At 42.8% G+C, this 14,721-nt stretch overlaps 1 protein-coding gene across 4 annotated transcripts in view; it reads right to left on the bottom strand.

The window, feature by feature from the left end:
- LOC124794650 (protein O-mannosyl-transferase 2) overlaps positions 1–14,721 on the bottom strand; it is a 194,383-nt gene that overhangs the window by 90,355 nt on the left and 89,307 nt on the right. For all 4 annotated transcript variants that reach the window (XM_047258175.1, XM_047258174.1, XM_047258173.1 and 1 more), the window contains one exon: positions 13,267–13,371. In XM_047258175.1, the coding sequence (XP_047114131.1) occupies positions 13,267–13,371 (105 nt within the window). The remainder of the gene's footprint in view (positions 1–13,266; positions 13,372–14,721) is intronic.

Genomic DNA, 14,721 nt, shown 5'->3' with positions numbered 1-14,721 from the left:
GGTACAGATAATTCTAAGAGCGAATGGTTGTATATGACTGATAAGTACAGAGCTATTGTATCAGTATATTCTGAAAGGAACCTGACTGGTATACAGTCTGGACCAGAAACCTTGCCTTTGTTACAAATTTTAAGCTGCTTCACTACACCGAGGATATCTACTTCAAAGTTACTCATGCTGGCAGTTGTTCTTAATTTGAATTCTGGTGTACTTACTTCGCCTTCTTACAATGGGTGAAGTGAGGTGGACTGCAAAATTAACAGAGGTGTGTCATGCTGAAGCAGGAGCAGAAGTGTGGAACTGAGTAGCAAAAGAAGGGGATGTGCAGATACAGGAGGATAATAGGGATTACCAAAAACTGATAAATAGTCAGTGCAGTCCAGTAAAGGATGCAAATGGAGGATCTAGCTTGCACATATTGTGAAACAGCTATTGAATTTAATCAAACTTTGTTGCAGAACATGCAGTGCCACTTAAGGTTGTTGACCAAGTAGCTACTTCACAACCTCTAGCCATCTGAATCCTGGAGCAATGCTGTGTGCTATATCAGCTAATTTCTGAAAGCAAGCCTTTCTTATTCAAGAACAGTCACTGAATTATAGCATGTCATATGTTTTACTTCATGTAGTAGGCAAATGTTATAAATTTTGGCCTATAATTAATAGAACTGATCTTTTAGCTCTTTTCACAAACCAGGCTGTCTTGCTCTATTTTCCAGACATTTGGGGCAGCTTTGTGTGCAACAGTCTGACAATGAGTGTTAAATTAAGAAAGGAGCTGATTATGCAGTGGAATATATGTCTCGGTTTATTTGTTTTTGCAGTTTCAGTTATTTTTCAGTACTAACTAGCTGAGATTATGTGGAAAAGTCATTCTTCAATTAGTGAGTTTACTATAGGGTCAAAGACAGAGCAACAAAGTTAAATACAGTCACAGACGATGCAGTTATTAGCAACGAAAACAATGGAGTTAGGATGAAATTGTAGCTTTTGTGGCGGCATTCGTAGCGACAAACAATTCGCTGTAGAAACGGCTTACGAAGTCACCGCCACACTTTTAATAGCGGGCCGACCGGTCCGCTGGAACAGTGAGCAGAAAGATGAAAACCCAAACACTCTGATTAAATAAAAGTCGGTACTTATCTTTATTAACGAAGATACAGAAACAGTAGTGAACTCCGTGTCTACAGAAATCTGTCTAGTTCGAGTTGGAGCGGCTAGGTCAGCATCGGCTGACGACAAACAACAACTCTGCTGCGATGAACACCCAACTGACTAGCAAGTACACAATTCGGTGGCGAGTATACAACTGAACGGCGAATACAGAACTGTCCTAGCACTCGCGACTCCAGCGCTTAAGAACCCAGAAGCCAGCGGTGGCGCGCGCAGACTTGCGGCGATTTGCTGTCTCGCTGGCGCTGCTTATGCGGACAGCGTCCGGACTTTGATGCTGCCAACCTTTTGGCAGCGGGCTCGGGTGGCATTACTGGCTAGGATATACCACTCCTCCCCCCCAAATTGCCGCACCGTCGTTGAATAATGACGTGGCGAGCGTCGACGGCGGGGGAGGGGCCTGGCCGCAGGCGTAGCAGAAGAGACCGGGGCGGAGACTGTTGTCGGTGGCAGTCCCCGGTCCGCACCCCAGCATTGGCTGCGCGGGGCCTCGGGAAACACCGACTGAAAACCGAGGTCAGGGTGCACGCCTGTGACCATGGGGGCAGCTTCTGGTACTGGACGCGACGGGGCGTTGGGACCCACGAAGAGAGGCATCATCTCCTGACGCTGCGTCGACGGCTGCTGAGTGGGCGCCGGACAAGGCGCTGCGGTGTCAGACTCCTTGGGGGTGCCCAAGGAAAGCGGCTGCAGGACAGGCTGCACAGCCACCGCTTGGGAAGGCGGCCCAGCTGAGGGGTCGACGTCCATCAGCTCCGAAGGCGGTGGCGACTGAAGAGGGACCGCAGGCGCCGGAGCGACCACCTGGGGCGCTCCCGGATGAAGCTGCGCGGGAGGCATCAACGGGATGGGCTGTCGGCGTGGTAGCGGCAACGGCTGCTGCTGCTGCCCTGGGGGCGGCAGCGAAGTCGGAAGGCGCGGCTGGAACCCGCCGCGGACCAAATCTGTGGACAAAGAACGAGCAGCAGAATCCGGGCGGCCAGCGCGGCGCAACTGGTTCTGATGCCTCCTGTGCACCCCAGTAGCACCTTGAACAGAATAAAAACCGCGACCCTGGATACTTATCACGGTACCACGTTCCCAACGACGGCGACCGTGATAAACTCTGAAAAAAACGGCGTCGTTGCGCTGAAAACGCGTGCGATGCTCAGAAGCGGCGGGTCGATCCGGGGGGTGCAACAACCGTAGTAGGGTGCGATGACAACGGCCGTGGAGAAGCTCCGCAGGCGAAGGGCCGTCGCGTGGCGTGGTCCGGTACGACGACAGGAACGTGATGAGGGCCTGCTGACGAGAGTGCGTAGCACGAAGGCGGTCCATATGATCCTTGAATGTGCGTACAAAACGTTCCGCTGCACCATTCGATTGAGGGTGGAACGGCGGAGTAAGAACATGGCGAATGCCATTGGCAGAACAAAAACTTTCAAATTCAGCAGAGGTAAATTGTGGACCATTGTCAGACACTAAAACTTCTGGAAGACCCTCAATACAAAAAATTGAAGTCAACGCCTGTATAGTTTGTGCAGACGTTGTAGACTGCATGGGCACAACAAACGGAAAATTACTAAATGCATCTATCACGATGAGCCAACGAGAATTCCAATATGGACCAGCGAAATCAATATGTACTTGCTGCCAGGGACCGGCAGGGCGTGCCCACTCAAAATAGCGTTGAGGCGGAGCAGCTTGGTGTTCGGCACACGTCGAACAATCTGTAGACATCTGCGTAATCTGCTTATCAATGCCGATCCATGTACAATGACGGCGGGCAAGCTGCTTGGTGCGGACCACTCCCCAATGACCTTGATGCAACAAGTCGAGGACTTTGGATTGGAGCACTTGGGGAACCACGACACGAAGCTGGTCATTCTCGGTGCGTAACAGCAAAACTCCGTGCGAAACAGACAACAGATGACGTTGCGGATAATAGCGACGAACCACAGGATCCGATATGTCCTTTGCCTTGGACGGCCAACCACGTTGAACAAAACGTAATAGTAAACTCAGATGAGGATCCGTAGCTGTCTCACGTGCCACCTGACGATAATCAATCGGAAAATCCCAGAGGGATTGATGCTCATCGGCGTCAATCTGATGGCAAGAGTCGTCAGAGGAATCGAAGACATCATCCGCAGCAATCGGCAATCTAGAAAGCGCGTCAGCGTTTGCATGCTGAGCTGTAGGGCGATACAGTATCTCATACTGGTATTGTGATAACAAAAGAGCCCAACATTGTAGTCTCTGAGCTGTCCGCTGAGGAACTGGTTTAGACGGATGAAACAGTGACATCAGGGGCTTGTGATCTGTTACTAAATAGAATGGTCTACCATAGAGGTAGTGATGGAATTTTGTGACACCGAACACAATAGCCAACGCTTCCTTGTCCAATTGGCTATAATTACACTGAGCTTTGTTTAGCAATTTAGATGCGAACGCAATAGGACGTTCGGTGTTACCGACTCGGTGAGACAACACAGCACCGAGGCCGAAAGAAGAGGCATCACAAGCTAACACCAGAGGCTTGTTAGGGTCGTAATGGACCAGACAACGATCATTCAATAAAGCCTCTTTAAGCTGCTGAAAGGCTGATTGGCAATCAGCTGACCACACAAACGGAACATTCTTACGGCGGAGACGATGCAACGGTGCAGCAATCTGTGATGCATTAGGTATAAACCTAATATAATACGTCAATTTGCCAAGAACTGCTTGCAATTCATTCAGATTGCGAGGGGCGGGCAAATCACGAATAGCTGCTAAATGTGACTGGGAGGGATGAATGCCTTGAGCATTAATAACATGTCCCAGATACTCCATCTCCGTAAGGAAAAATGAACATTTATCGATGTTGCAACGTAGGCCTGCCTGAGACAACACTTTAAACAAACACTCCAAATTACGGAAATGTTCAGCAGGCGTCCGACAGGACACAACAATATCGTCTAAATAGTTGCAACACGATGGCACATTAGCCAGAAGTTGTGACAAAAAACGCTGAAAAACAGCTGGAGCTGACGCACAACCAAAAGGCAAACGCAGAAAACGGAACAACCCCAACGACGTGTTTATGACAAAATACTGTTGTGATTGCTCGTCGAGGGGCAATTGCAAATATGCTTCACGGAGATCAATTTTGGAAAAGAAACGAGCTTCCCCTAACTTATCCATCAGCTCGTCCGGTCTAGGCAAAGGAAAAGAATCAATGACAGTCTGAGGATTAACTGTCGACTTAAAATCAGCACACAAACGTAACTTGCCAGACGGTTTCTTTATAATAACTAAGGGAGAAGCCCACTGGCTCGCTGAAACGGGTTGAATAACACCGTTGTTTTGCCAACGATGAAGTTCATCTTCTACAGGTGCCCGGAGGGCGTGAGGCACTGGACGAGCACGACAAAATCGAGGCTGAGCATTATCTTTTAATGTAATATGAGCGGCAAAGTTCGCAGCACAGCCTAGTTCGTCTTTAAATATGTCACTGTATCGTTTACACAAATCGGTTATGCTGTCTTGAGGAACAACAACAGAATTAATTTGCAACACATTGTCTTGGATAGACAGGCCAAACAAGTCAAAACAGTCTAATCCGAAAATGTTTACACTGTCTGTAGCGCGGAGCACTGTGAATGAAACTGTTTTTGTATTGCCACGGAATGTGGCTGGCACGCTACATACACCTAACACAGGAATTTGTTCTCCACTATAAGTAGCCAAAGAATGTTTTGCCGCTGAAACTTTAGGGCGGCCGATAGCCGCATACGTAGCACTATTTATGAGAGTCACAGACGCACCAGCGTCTAATTGAAAATTGAAGGTCTTATCCTGGATGCGTAGCTTCACAAATAGTTTATTACACTGTCTCTGGATCGGTGCAGTGGAGGCGGAAGACACAAAATCAGCGCGTTTAGCGCGTGTTCGCTGCTTACGACAACTCGTGGGTTGGGCGGGTGGAACAACAACTCCCGCTTCACTTGCAGTCTGTACATTACTTTTTACAGCGTTTGAATTACGGTTGGGTCGCATAGCAGAGGGCTGGGTGGGTGGCTTATTGCGAACAAGTTTATTACCCACACGAACCGTGGAAGAGTCTTTAAACGCGACCTTCTGAGCGGGCTGGCTTTGAAGAACATGAATATCCATGGGCTGGGCAGCACTAGAAGTGTTCTTGCATTTACGCAAACAAATAGTCTGGATGTGTCCTTTCCTTTGACAAAAGTGACAAACCGCGTTTCTTAACGGACAACGTTCACGAGGATGAGCAAGAACACACTTAGGGCAAGACTTAACTCTATCATTTTGCACACGCGGCTGACGAATGTGTTTAACAGGACGCGGCCGGCTAGTGTTTACAGTCTGACTCTGCCGGTGGGGCCGCGGGCGTGACATAACTTGCTTAGCACAGGCAATTTGAGAAATACATGGCTGATCTAACTCACACTCAGCATAGTCAAAAGTATCTTGGGCTTCAATGATGTTCACCACAGTCTCTAATGATGGGTCAGGCAACTTTAAGATAGCAGCACGAATACGAGAATCTGCAATGTTTTGAGTAATAGCGTCTCGTAACATGACATCACTGTAGGAAGCTCCACACACACAATTAAATCGGCACTGACGGGTGAGGCCCCATAAATCTGTTAACCACTGTTTATTAGATTGATGTGGCAGTTTCTTTAATCTGAAGAACTTGAATCTGGCTGCTGCCACATGAACTCGCGACTCGAAATACTCAGCAAGCTTGTTAACAACAACGTCATAGTCTAAAGCTTCTGGCTGGGATTCCAGGAACAACTTACAAAGTAGTCGATAGACTTCCACGCCTGCAGTGGAAATTAAATAAAGCTGCCGCTCAGTACCTGTGATTTTGTAGACTGTCATGTGCGCCTGCAACTGCGCGAAATATTCTCACCATTCTTCTCTTGATGCATCAAAAGCACGGAAAGGTGGTGCTGCCTGTGCTTGTTCCTTTTGTGTTGGAAGATTAGCCGCTTGTTTGGCGATTGCTTCCACCAGACTTTGTATTTGCTGACTCTGTAACAAGATCAACTGTTGTAATTCGGCAGACATAGTGAACACAAATTAAACCAGCCCCCAAAATTTTATCGCTATAATTAGTATAACCAGAAACAAGTGGAACCAGCCCTGCACACGAGTTCGGAAGCCCTCGTCGCCAGTTTTGTGGCGGCGTTCGTAGCGACAAACAATTCGCTGTAGAAACGGCTTACGAAGTCACCGCCACACTTTTAATAGCGGGCCGACCGGTCCGCTGGAACAGTGAACAGAAAGATGAAAACCCAAACACTCTGATTAAATAAAAGTCGGTACTTATCTTTATTAACGAAGATACAGAAACAGTAGTGAACTCCGTGTCTACAGAAATCTGTCTAGTTCGAGTCGGAGCGGCTAGGTCAGCGTCGGCTGACGACAAACAACAACTCTGCTGCGATGAACACCCAACTGACTAGCAAGTACACAATTCAGTGGCGAGTATACAACTGAGCGGCGAATACAGAACTGTCCTAGCGCTCGCTTATGCGGACGGCGTCCGGACTTTGATGCTGCCAACCTTTTGGCAGCGGGCTCGGGTGGCATTACTGGCTAGGATATAACAGTAGCTGTAAAAGAATACACGTTTAGTATATTCCACTGAAACATAAGAAGCTTGGCAAATAAAAAGAATGAACCTCTAACACTGTTGTAACCCTATAGCATGAGCGCACGTAGTCAAATAGTGCATGATAAAAGTGGCTTCACGCCTGGCCTAGAAAGGTCACTTCACAACCTGGACAGACGGTGTAGCAGGCACTGAGCGGTGTCCACAAAATTCCGATATAAGCCTGACATGCCGGATCCTCCTCTCACTTATGTTTACTAGCTCACTGTATGCTCACCTATGAGATTATATATGTTCTATAGTTATGAGACTCTGTGCTGTTCTACATTTCATTCAGTGCTGTTTTGAATCTGTTCATGTGGAAGCAGAATAAAACTTGACTGGTGTTACTTCTGAAATTGTGTCTGCATGAAGACACAACAAATATCAAATAGACAGCTGTGAAAGTGTTACTGGATATTAGCAGATTTGTTATGCTTATTAATACATCGCTAGTCCACCCCTGGTCGCTGAGTGGTCAGTGCAATGGAATGTCATACCTAACGGCCCGGGTTCGATTCCTGGCGGAGTCAGAGATTTTCTCCACTCAGGCACTGGGTGTTGTGATGTCCTAATCATCATCATTTCATTGCCATCAACACACAAGTTGCTGAAGTGGCGTCAACTCGAAAGACTTGCACCAGGCGAACCATCTACCCGACGGGAGGCCTCAGCCACACGGCATTTACGTTTTTACAATACATCACTTTGAGATCATTACAATTATATATGTACAATTAGATGAATATAGACTAATATCTTATTGTCAGAGTATTGATAGAAATGGGTAAACAGTTACATCCACAAAAACTGATGGCAAATTCAGAGCCATAGTGGTTAGTGAACAAATACGGTTAGTGAACAAAAGTCTCCCAGAATGGTATTATTGTCAAGGTCTTCAGGAAATTCGAGGATGACTGAGCTAGTTGTAGTCATCAACATCATGAACCTTACAAGTGATTGATCTACTCAGTATATTTTTCAAATTGATTTATTTGTCCAGGGTTATGAGGCAATAGAACAAAGAATTACAAACATAAAAAATGACAGCATTGTCCTAGCAAGCTGTGGCATGGTGAATTTATACAACTGCAATCATTGAGTGGTTTAGTTAAGTTTAAGACTTGATTAAAGAACCAAATGTCATGTAACTTCGTGTACTGCATTGTCCAGTATCTTCATAGAACTTATAAAATTAATATATTAGGTTATAATATAGCAAGCATATTTTGTTGCTGGGTCTCCAGTCTGAAGACTGGTTTGGTGCTGCTGCTTACTGTAGTCAGCCATTACAATTTTTACCCCCCCCCCCCCCCTCCCACCACATACACAAAAACCTCAATTTCTTCTTTCAGTCAATCTGTGCCATAAATTTCTATTATCCCCATTTCGATTCAGTACCATCTCACTGATTTACCCATCTAATCTTCATTATTTTTTTGTAGCACCACATTCCAAAAGCTTCTTTCCTCTTCCTGTCTGAACTGTTTGTCATTCACATTTCACTTTTGTACAAGGTTCCACTCTAGACAAATAACTCATGTACACCATTGGCTTTGTTCCACTTCCAGAGACAGCTCGCAGCAGGTCCATAGTATATGATTCACGTAACATAAAAAGTTTACAGATATCCACAAGAATTCCATGAATGGCTGCTTCATGACCCTAATGGACAGTGCCAAGTGCAACTGTGAAGTCTGTGGCAATCACTTCATATTTTTTTCAGGATGATAACAGTACTACAGCAGCAGCAGCAGCAGCAGTACCTATCACACTTCACCAGCAAGATTCAACAGCAGGAGAAGAAGAAGCAACCACCTTATCTCCTCAGTCACCAGGTGCCACAACAGTGCCTCCAGACACCATAACAGCAGTTACATCAACTCCTCTAGTAGCAGCTTCATCTACAATATCATCACAAGGAGGGAAGAGTAGGTATACAACAGTAGATGTGCTACCACTCCAAGTGAACAATTTTTTAGTAAAAGGCAACAAGAGGCAGAAATCCAAAAGATAAGCCCTGAAAAACGTTTGAAAACCAATCACCATAGTGTTCAGTGTGTTAGCAATAAGAGCATGGATCTTAAAATATGTTACCTTAACGTTCAAGGACTGAAAGATAAAGAGCTTATCATAAATGAGTTTGGACTTGATAACCAGTTTGATATTTTTTGTCTGAGTGAACACTGGGCTAATGAGAATGAACTTGCAGTTGCCAAATGTGACAATTTTAGTATAGTAAATAGCTACTGTAGGAAAAAGCACATTAGAGGTGGTGTGGCAATTTATTCCAACCAGTCACTCAATTGTACAATAACCAAACTAGACCTAAATTCCTTGTGTGATGAACAGCACTTTGAAGTTACGGGTATAATCATTAATAGTCATAAGCTAATAGTAGTATCCATGTACAGATCACCAAAGGGAAGCATTAACATATTTTTAGAAAAAATGGACATGCTATTGAGTGAATTAAGTAATATTAAATGGCTACATTATGATATTGCAATAGGAGGTGATTTGAATGCTGATTTTGATGTTACTAAATGTAAGGGTAGTGTTGCAGATCTGGAAAACTTGCTAAGACAATACAATTTACATCATGTTAATAACAGGCCCACAAGAAACAAAGCATGTTTAGATAACATCTTTGTAAACTTCAAGACCACTGAAAACACATGCGAAGTTGTAGTGTTCCCATTCTCTGACCATGACTCCGTATCTCTAAATTATGCAAGTAAAATTCCCCTCAATAGGTGCAATGCAAACAGACCTGTCCCAACAGTTGTGATTACCAGACCCATAACTGAGGATAAAATTAAAACATTTCGTAATTCCCTTGCTGACAGAGACTGGTTTGGCCATTGTAGTGTTGATGGACATTACACATCAAGTAATGATCTGCCAGCCAAAATAATATTTGATAGATTTTTTAATGCATTCTTGACCCTATTTAACCATAGTATTCCCATAAAGAAAATAAAAATAATGGACAGCAGCCACAAATCCAGATCTCAAAACAGACAAAATATATGGTACACTAAACAGCTGACAGATCTAAAGAAACAAGTTTTGTTACTGTACAATATATACAATAGTATGAAGTCTGACTGTGCCAAATCAGCCTATGTGGAATGCAGGAATGAATACAAAAAAGCCATCCTGCAAGCCAAAAAAACCTACAATGCCAACAGCATACATAATTCCACCAATAAATGCAAAACTGCGTGGAAAGTAATTAACAGTGCTGCCAGAGATACTAAAAAAGACAAAATTAATATCCCACCACAAACACTCAATGAGTTTTTTATTAATTCAGTGAAAGAAATAGGAGACACAATTATCAAACCAGACATTAGTCCATCAGAGTTACTCTCCCAAAATTGGGGTAGACAGTCACTAAATACAAGCATGGTAACCTTCTCCGAAGTATCGCCTAGATATGTACAAGGGGTCATAAAACAACTGAAATCATCTGACAGCTTAGATATATATGGCATATCATCCAACCTGCTAAAAAAAAGTGTGTGACTGCATTCTCTACCCCTTAACCCATTGTATAAACAAGTGCTTACTTGAGGGATATTTTCCTGATGAGTTAAAACTGTCTAGGATCGTCCCAGTATACAAAAAGGGAGATAAAGACTCTCCATCTAGCTACAGGCCTATTTCAATAGTACCCACATTCTCCAAGGTAATAGAATGCATCATGTACCAACAATTATCATCTCACTTTGAGAATCTAGGAATAATTAATGCTACACAATACGGGTTTAGGAAGAATCTGTCGACCATTGATGCAATCAACACGGTAGTCAGTTACATCCTCAAAGTTTTTGAGAACAAAGGCTTTGCTCAGGTCTCATTCTGTGACCTAAGCAAAGCCTTCGACTGTGTTGAGCACATGCCACTACTAGAGAAACTAGAATTCTACGGCATCAAAGAAAACAGTCTCAGACTATTAAAAGCTTATCTCAACAACCGTAAACAGGTAGTTTGTGTTGGTAAGGAAATGTCAAACATAGAAAATGTTAGAGTAGGTGTGCCTCAGGGATCTGTACTGGGGCCCTTCCTGTTTCTGATAATGATCAATGACCTCCCCTCGTTTATTAGATCCACCACTGTATTGTATGCAGATGATACGACTTTTCTCCATAGCAGTAACAGTCTTAATGATCTTAAAACCTGTGCTGAAAATACACTCACTCATGCAGCATATTGGTTCAGAGCAAATAGTTTCCTGCTAAATGAAAATAAAACTCAGCAGATAATCTTCACTCTAAGAGACAAGCCACTATCTGATGACCCTAGTTCTGTTAAATTCCTGGGAGTTTATTTAGACGAAAAGTTATCCTGGGGCCAACATGTAAACTATATTAGTAGTAAACTATCTAGAGTAATTTATTTATTGAGACAACTCAGAAATTGTGTACCTGAAACATACATCAGATCATCTTATTTTGCATTTTTCCAGAGTATAATATCCTATGGCATTATCTTGTGGGGTAACTGTAGTCATATACATGACATCCTATTATTGCAGAAGAAAGCCATTAGGATAATTACAAATTCTTCACATAAGGCTCACTGCAAACCCTTATTTACTAAACAAAAAATTATGACTGTAATAAACCTCTATATATACAATGTCTTAATCTTTACGAAGAAGAACCTACAAGATGTGAAACGTAGAGAAAATGTACATTGTTACAACACAAGAAGCATCAAACACATATACACGCCTTACCACAGACTATCAAAATCAATAAATAGCTATGAAGTCACAGGGCACAAGCTATTTAATAAGCTGCCACATGCCATACAGGATCTTCCTGAACATACATTCAAAGAAAGACTGCATGAATGGTTTATTGCCCACCCATTCTATGATATCAATGAATTCTTCAACTGTAAAATGCAGTAATCTAACAGATGACCCACTGTACATTGATTGTAATATAAGCTAAAATATTTAAGTAGTCAATACCTTATCACACTGTATTATAAATTGTAACTTCATTTGACGTTGTCAATTGCTGTAATGGCCTAAAGACAATAAAATCTTTATTATTATTATTATTATTATTATTATTATTATTATTATTATTATTATGTCCTAACAGTGTGTCACATTATTAATGAGTTATTCTTGAGTTAGCTAAAAAGATGATAATATGGCAGAATGAATCGGTGACTTCAGCGCTATATGGTGCAGTATATACACATTTCATGTCACTATTCTGGTATCCTGGAAGGCAGTGATACCAACAGTGTACGAAATATGACTGTAGAACCATATTTGTTAAGCAGATGATCTTGAAGCACATGAACCTGTAGAATAGACACGCACACTACCATACAGCCCCATTATACATTATGCAGGTCATATTATACACACACATGACCACTGTCTCTGGCTGCTGTGGGTTCTAATAACTGCCCTCATGAATGTATACAGTAATAAATTTTACATTAATAATTATGCATTAAAAACAGCAGTCAAGTAATAGGTTCTGTAGATCCTGGTAGGTCTCTCATTGGCATAGTTCATTATACTACTTTATGCTAGTATATTTAAAACTATTGTGGAACTTACTTAATCTAGTATATTCTAAACTTGCATTATTTCTGTCCCTTGTTCCAGAATTATGGACAGAACTTCTGCAAGTTAAAGTCTTGGGCTGCTCTTTATTGAGAGAACAAAGCGTTTAACATGGAGGGTATGCATGGTCAATTTTAGTTCTTTGAAATGTGGCCAACACAATTCTCTGTTTGGGTTGCATGTAATTGTTCTCAGTGCTTTCTTTGCTGCATAAAAACTATTTTTGCACCAGAGGCATTGTCTCACAGGACATTCCGATAAGTTCAGTGAGACTGGTTGGCTGGTTGGTTGATTTGGGAGGGGGACTAAACAGCGAGGTCATCGGTCCCATCAGATTAGGGAAGGATGCGGAAGAAAGTTAGCCATACCCTTTCAAAGAAACCATCCCGGCACTTTGAAGCAAATTTGGGAATCACGGAAAACCTAAATCAGGATGTCCTGATGTGAGTTTAAACCATCATCCTCCCTCCAACAAACACACACACACACACACACACACACACACACACACACACACACACACACACACTTACACAAAAAACAAAAAAATAGATATTTTTCCAGCCCTGGTTCCCAGAGAGCTCAACACGGGCACTTGAAATACAAAGGTCCTAGTTCAAATTGCAGCTAGGAGAACAGATTTGATTTCTTATTTAATTTCTTAGGAAGTATTACCTTCACATGTGTTAGATTGAGTAAACCTGTAATAGTGTTATAAATAAGGCATTCTCAAAATTCTTACATAACAAAATCAAATCTAGGTCAGACCCAAAATTGTACTCGGGAAACGAATCATAGTAACAATATAATTTTATCTCAAATTTTGCACATAAAATACTCACCACACGCATTCCCGTGTAATTCACGTTTTCATATTTGTCACCAGGTTTCTCAAAGGGAAATGTTCCATCATATCCAGTCAGATAGCCTGAGAGAGCAATTAACATCTGTAAAAACAAATTTATTACATTAGAAATGAAATGTATATTGATAAAATATTTTTATTTTCTGTTGCATATTAACAACAGTAAATTTTCCACCCTGGTAGCTGAATGGTCAGCGTGACAGACTGTCAATCCTCTGGGCCCGGGTTCGATTCCCGGCTGGGTCGGGAAATTTTCTCTGCCCAGGGACTGGGTGTTGTGCTGTCCTCATCATCGTCCTATCACCCTCATCGACTGCAGGTCGCCAAAGTGGCATCAAATTGAAAGACCGGCACCCGGCGAACGGAATGGTCAACGGGTGGCCCTAGCCATACGATTAAATAAATAAAAACAGTAAATTGACCAGCACATGTACAGGGTGGCCAGAGATTTGCACAATCGGACATCACAGTACGGTTCCTTGCTTACTAACAGTACAAAAAAGTCTGTAACAAAATTTGATCTTGTGTCTATCTTTGGTAGAAAATGGATTGCAAAGAAAGGCAATTTGGCAACACTGTATCACATCTCACAAACATTCTTCATGCAGCACTGCATAGCAGTGTTGCCCAATTAGTGCAGGGGGTAGAGTTTTACATTAGGATATTCAAGTACAAGGGTTCAATTCCGTGTCAAGGTGTAATTTTTTTTTATTTTCTGATTTTCCCTCTCATCCTTGGGTCTGAGTGACCCATTCTTTAACTTTTCCCAACTTATCCATCACTCTGCCCCAAGGAACTAATAGTTTCAAAAGCTTGAATAGTGCTATCATTTTACTTTTATACATCGCTCCATAAAACATAAGTATGAGATCGATAAAGTAACATATTAACAACTCAATGGAAATGAATGAAAGTGAGGGAACATGTTGCCAGAGGTCTCCCAGTCATGCACAAACAGTTGTAAATCACATGGTGTGAGATCAGTGTGCCTATAGCGCCGAATGGGGCTGACCCCACAACACCAGGCAGTTCAAGAAATGGGAAGTCAGTGTGTGTCAATCTGTGAGCGGTTGCAGATAACTGTGGTGGTGTTCTTCATTATAACGTGGTCTGGAGACAATATCTGGATGACTTCACACAGAGAAGAATCATTGTGACATTGGAAGAAAGGTTAAATGTGACTTGTGTAGCCCAGGTGTTTGGTATTGCTCAGAGCATTTTTTCATGTGCATTGGTAGCATTCCAAACCACAGGCACTGCTGCCTGAAGGAAGGGAGGTGATCGACTAATGTCAAACAGCAGATGACCACTACACTGTGCAACAAGCAAGAAGCTACCCCACATGAAGCAGCAGGCGCAACTGCAACCACGTTTAACAGAACTGCAAAGCATACAATCTCATGCTATACAGTGGCACAGTGACAGCATGAGG

The sequence above is a fragment of the Schistocerca piceifrons genome, chromosome 4, assembly GCF_021461385.2.
Source record: "Schistocerca piceifrons isolate TAMUIC-IGC-003096 chromosome 4, iqSchPice1.1, whole genome shotgun sequence".
Taxonomy (NCBI): Eukaryota; Metazoa; Arthropoda; class Insecta; order Orthoptera; family Acrididae; genus Schistocerca; species Schistocerca piceifrons.
Note: the sequence above shows the minus strand (reverse complement) of the source record. Positions and strands in the feature narration are given on the sequence as shown.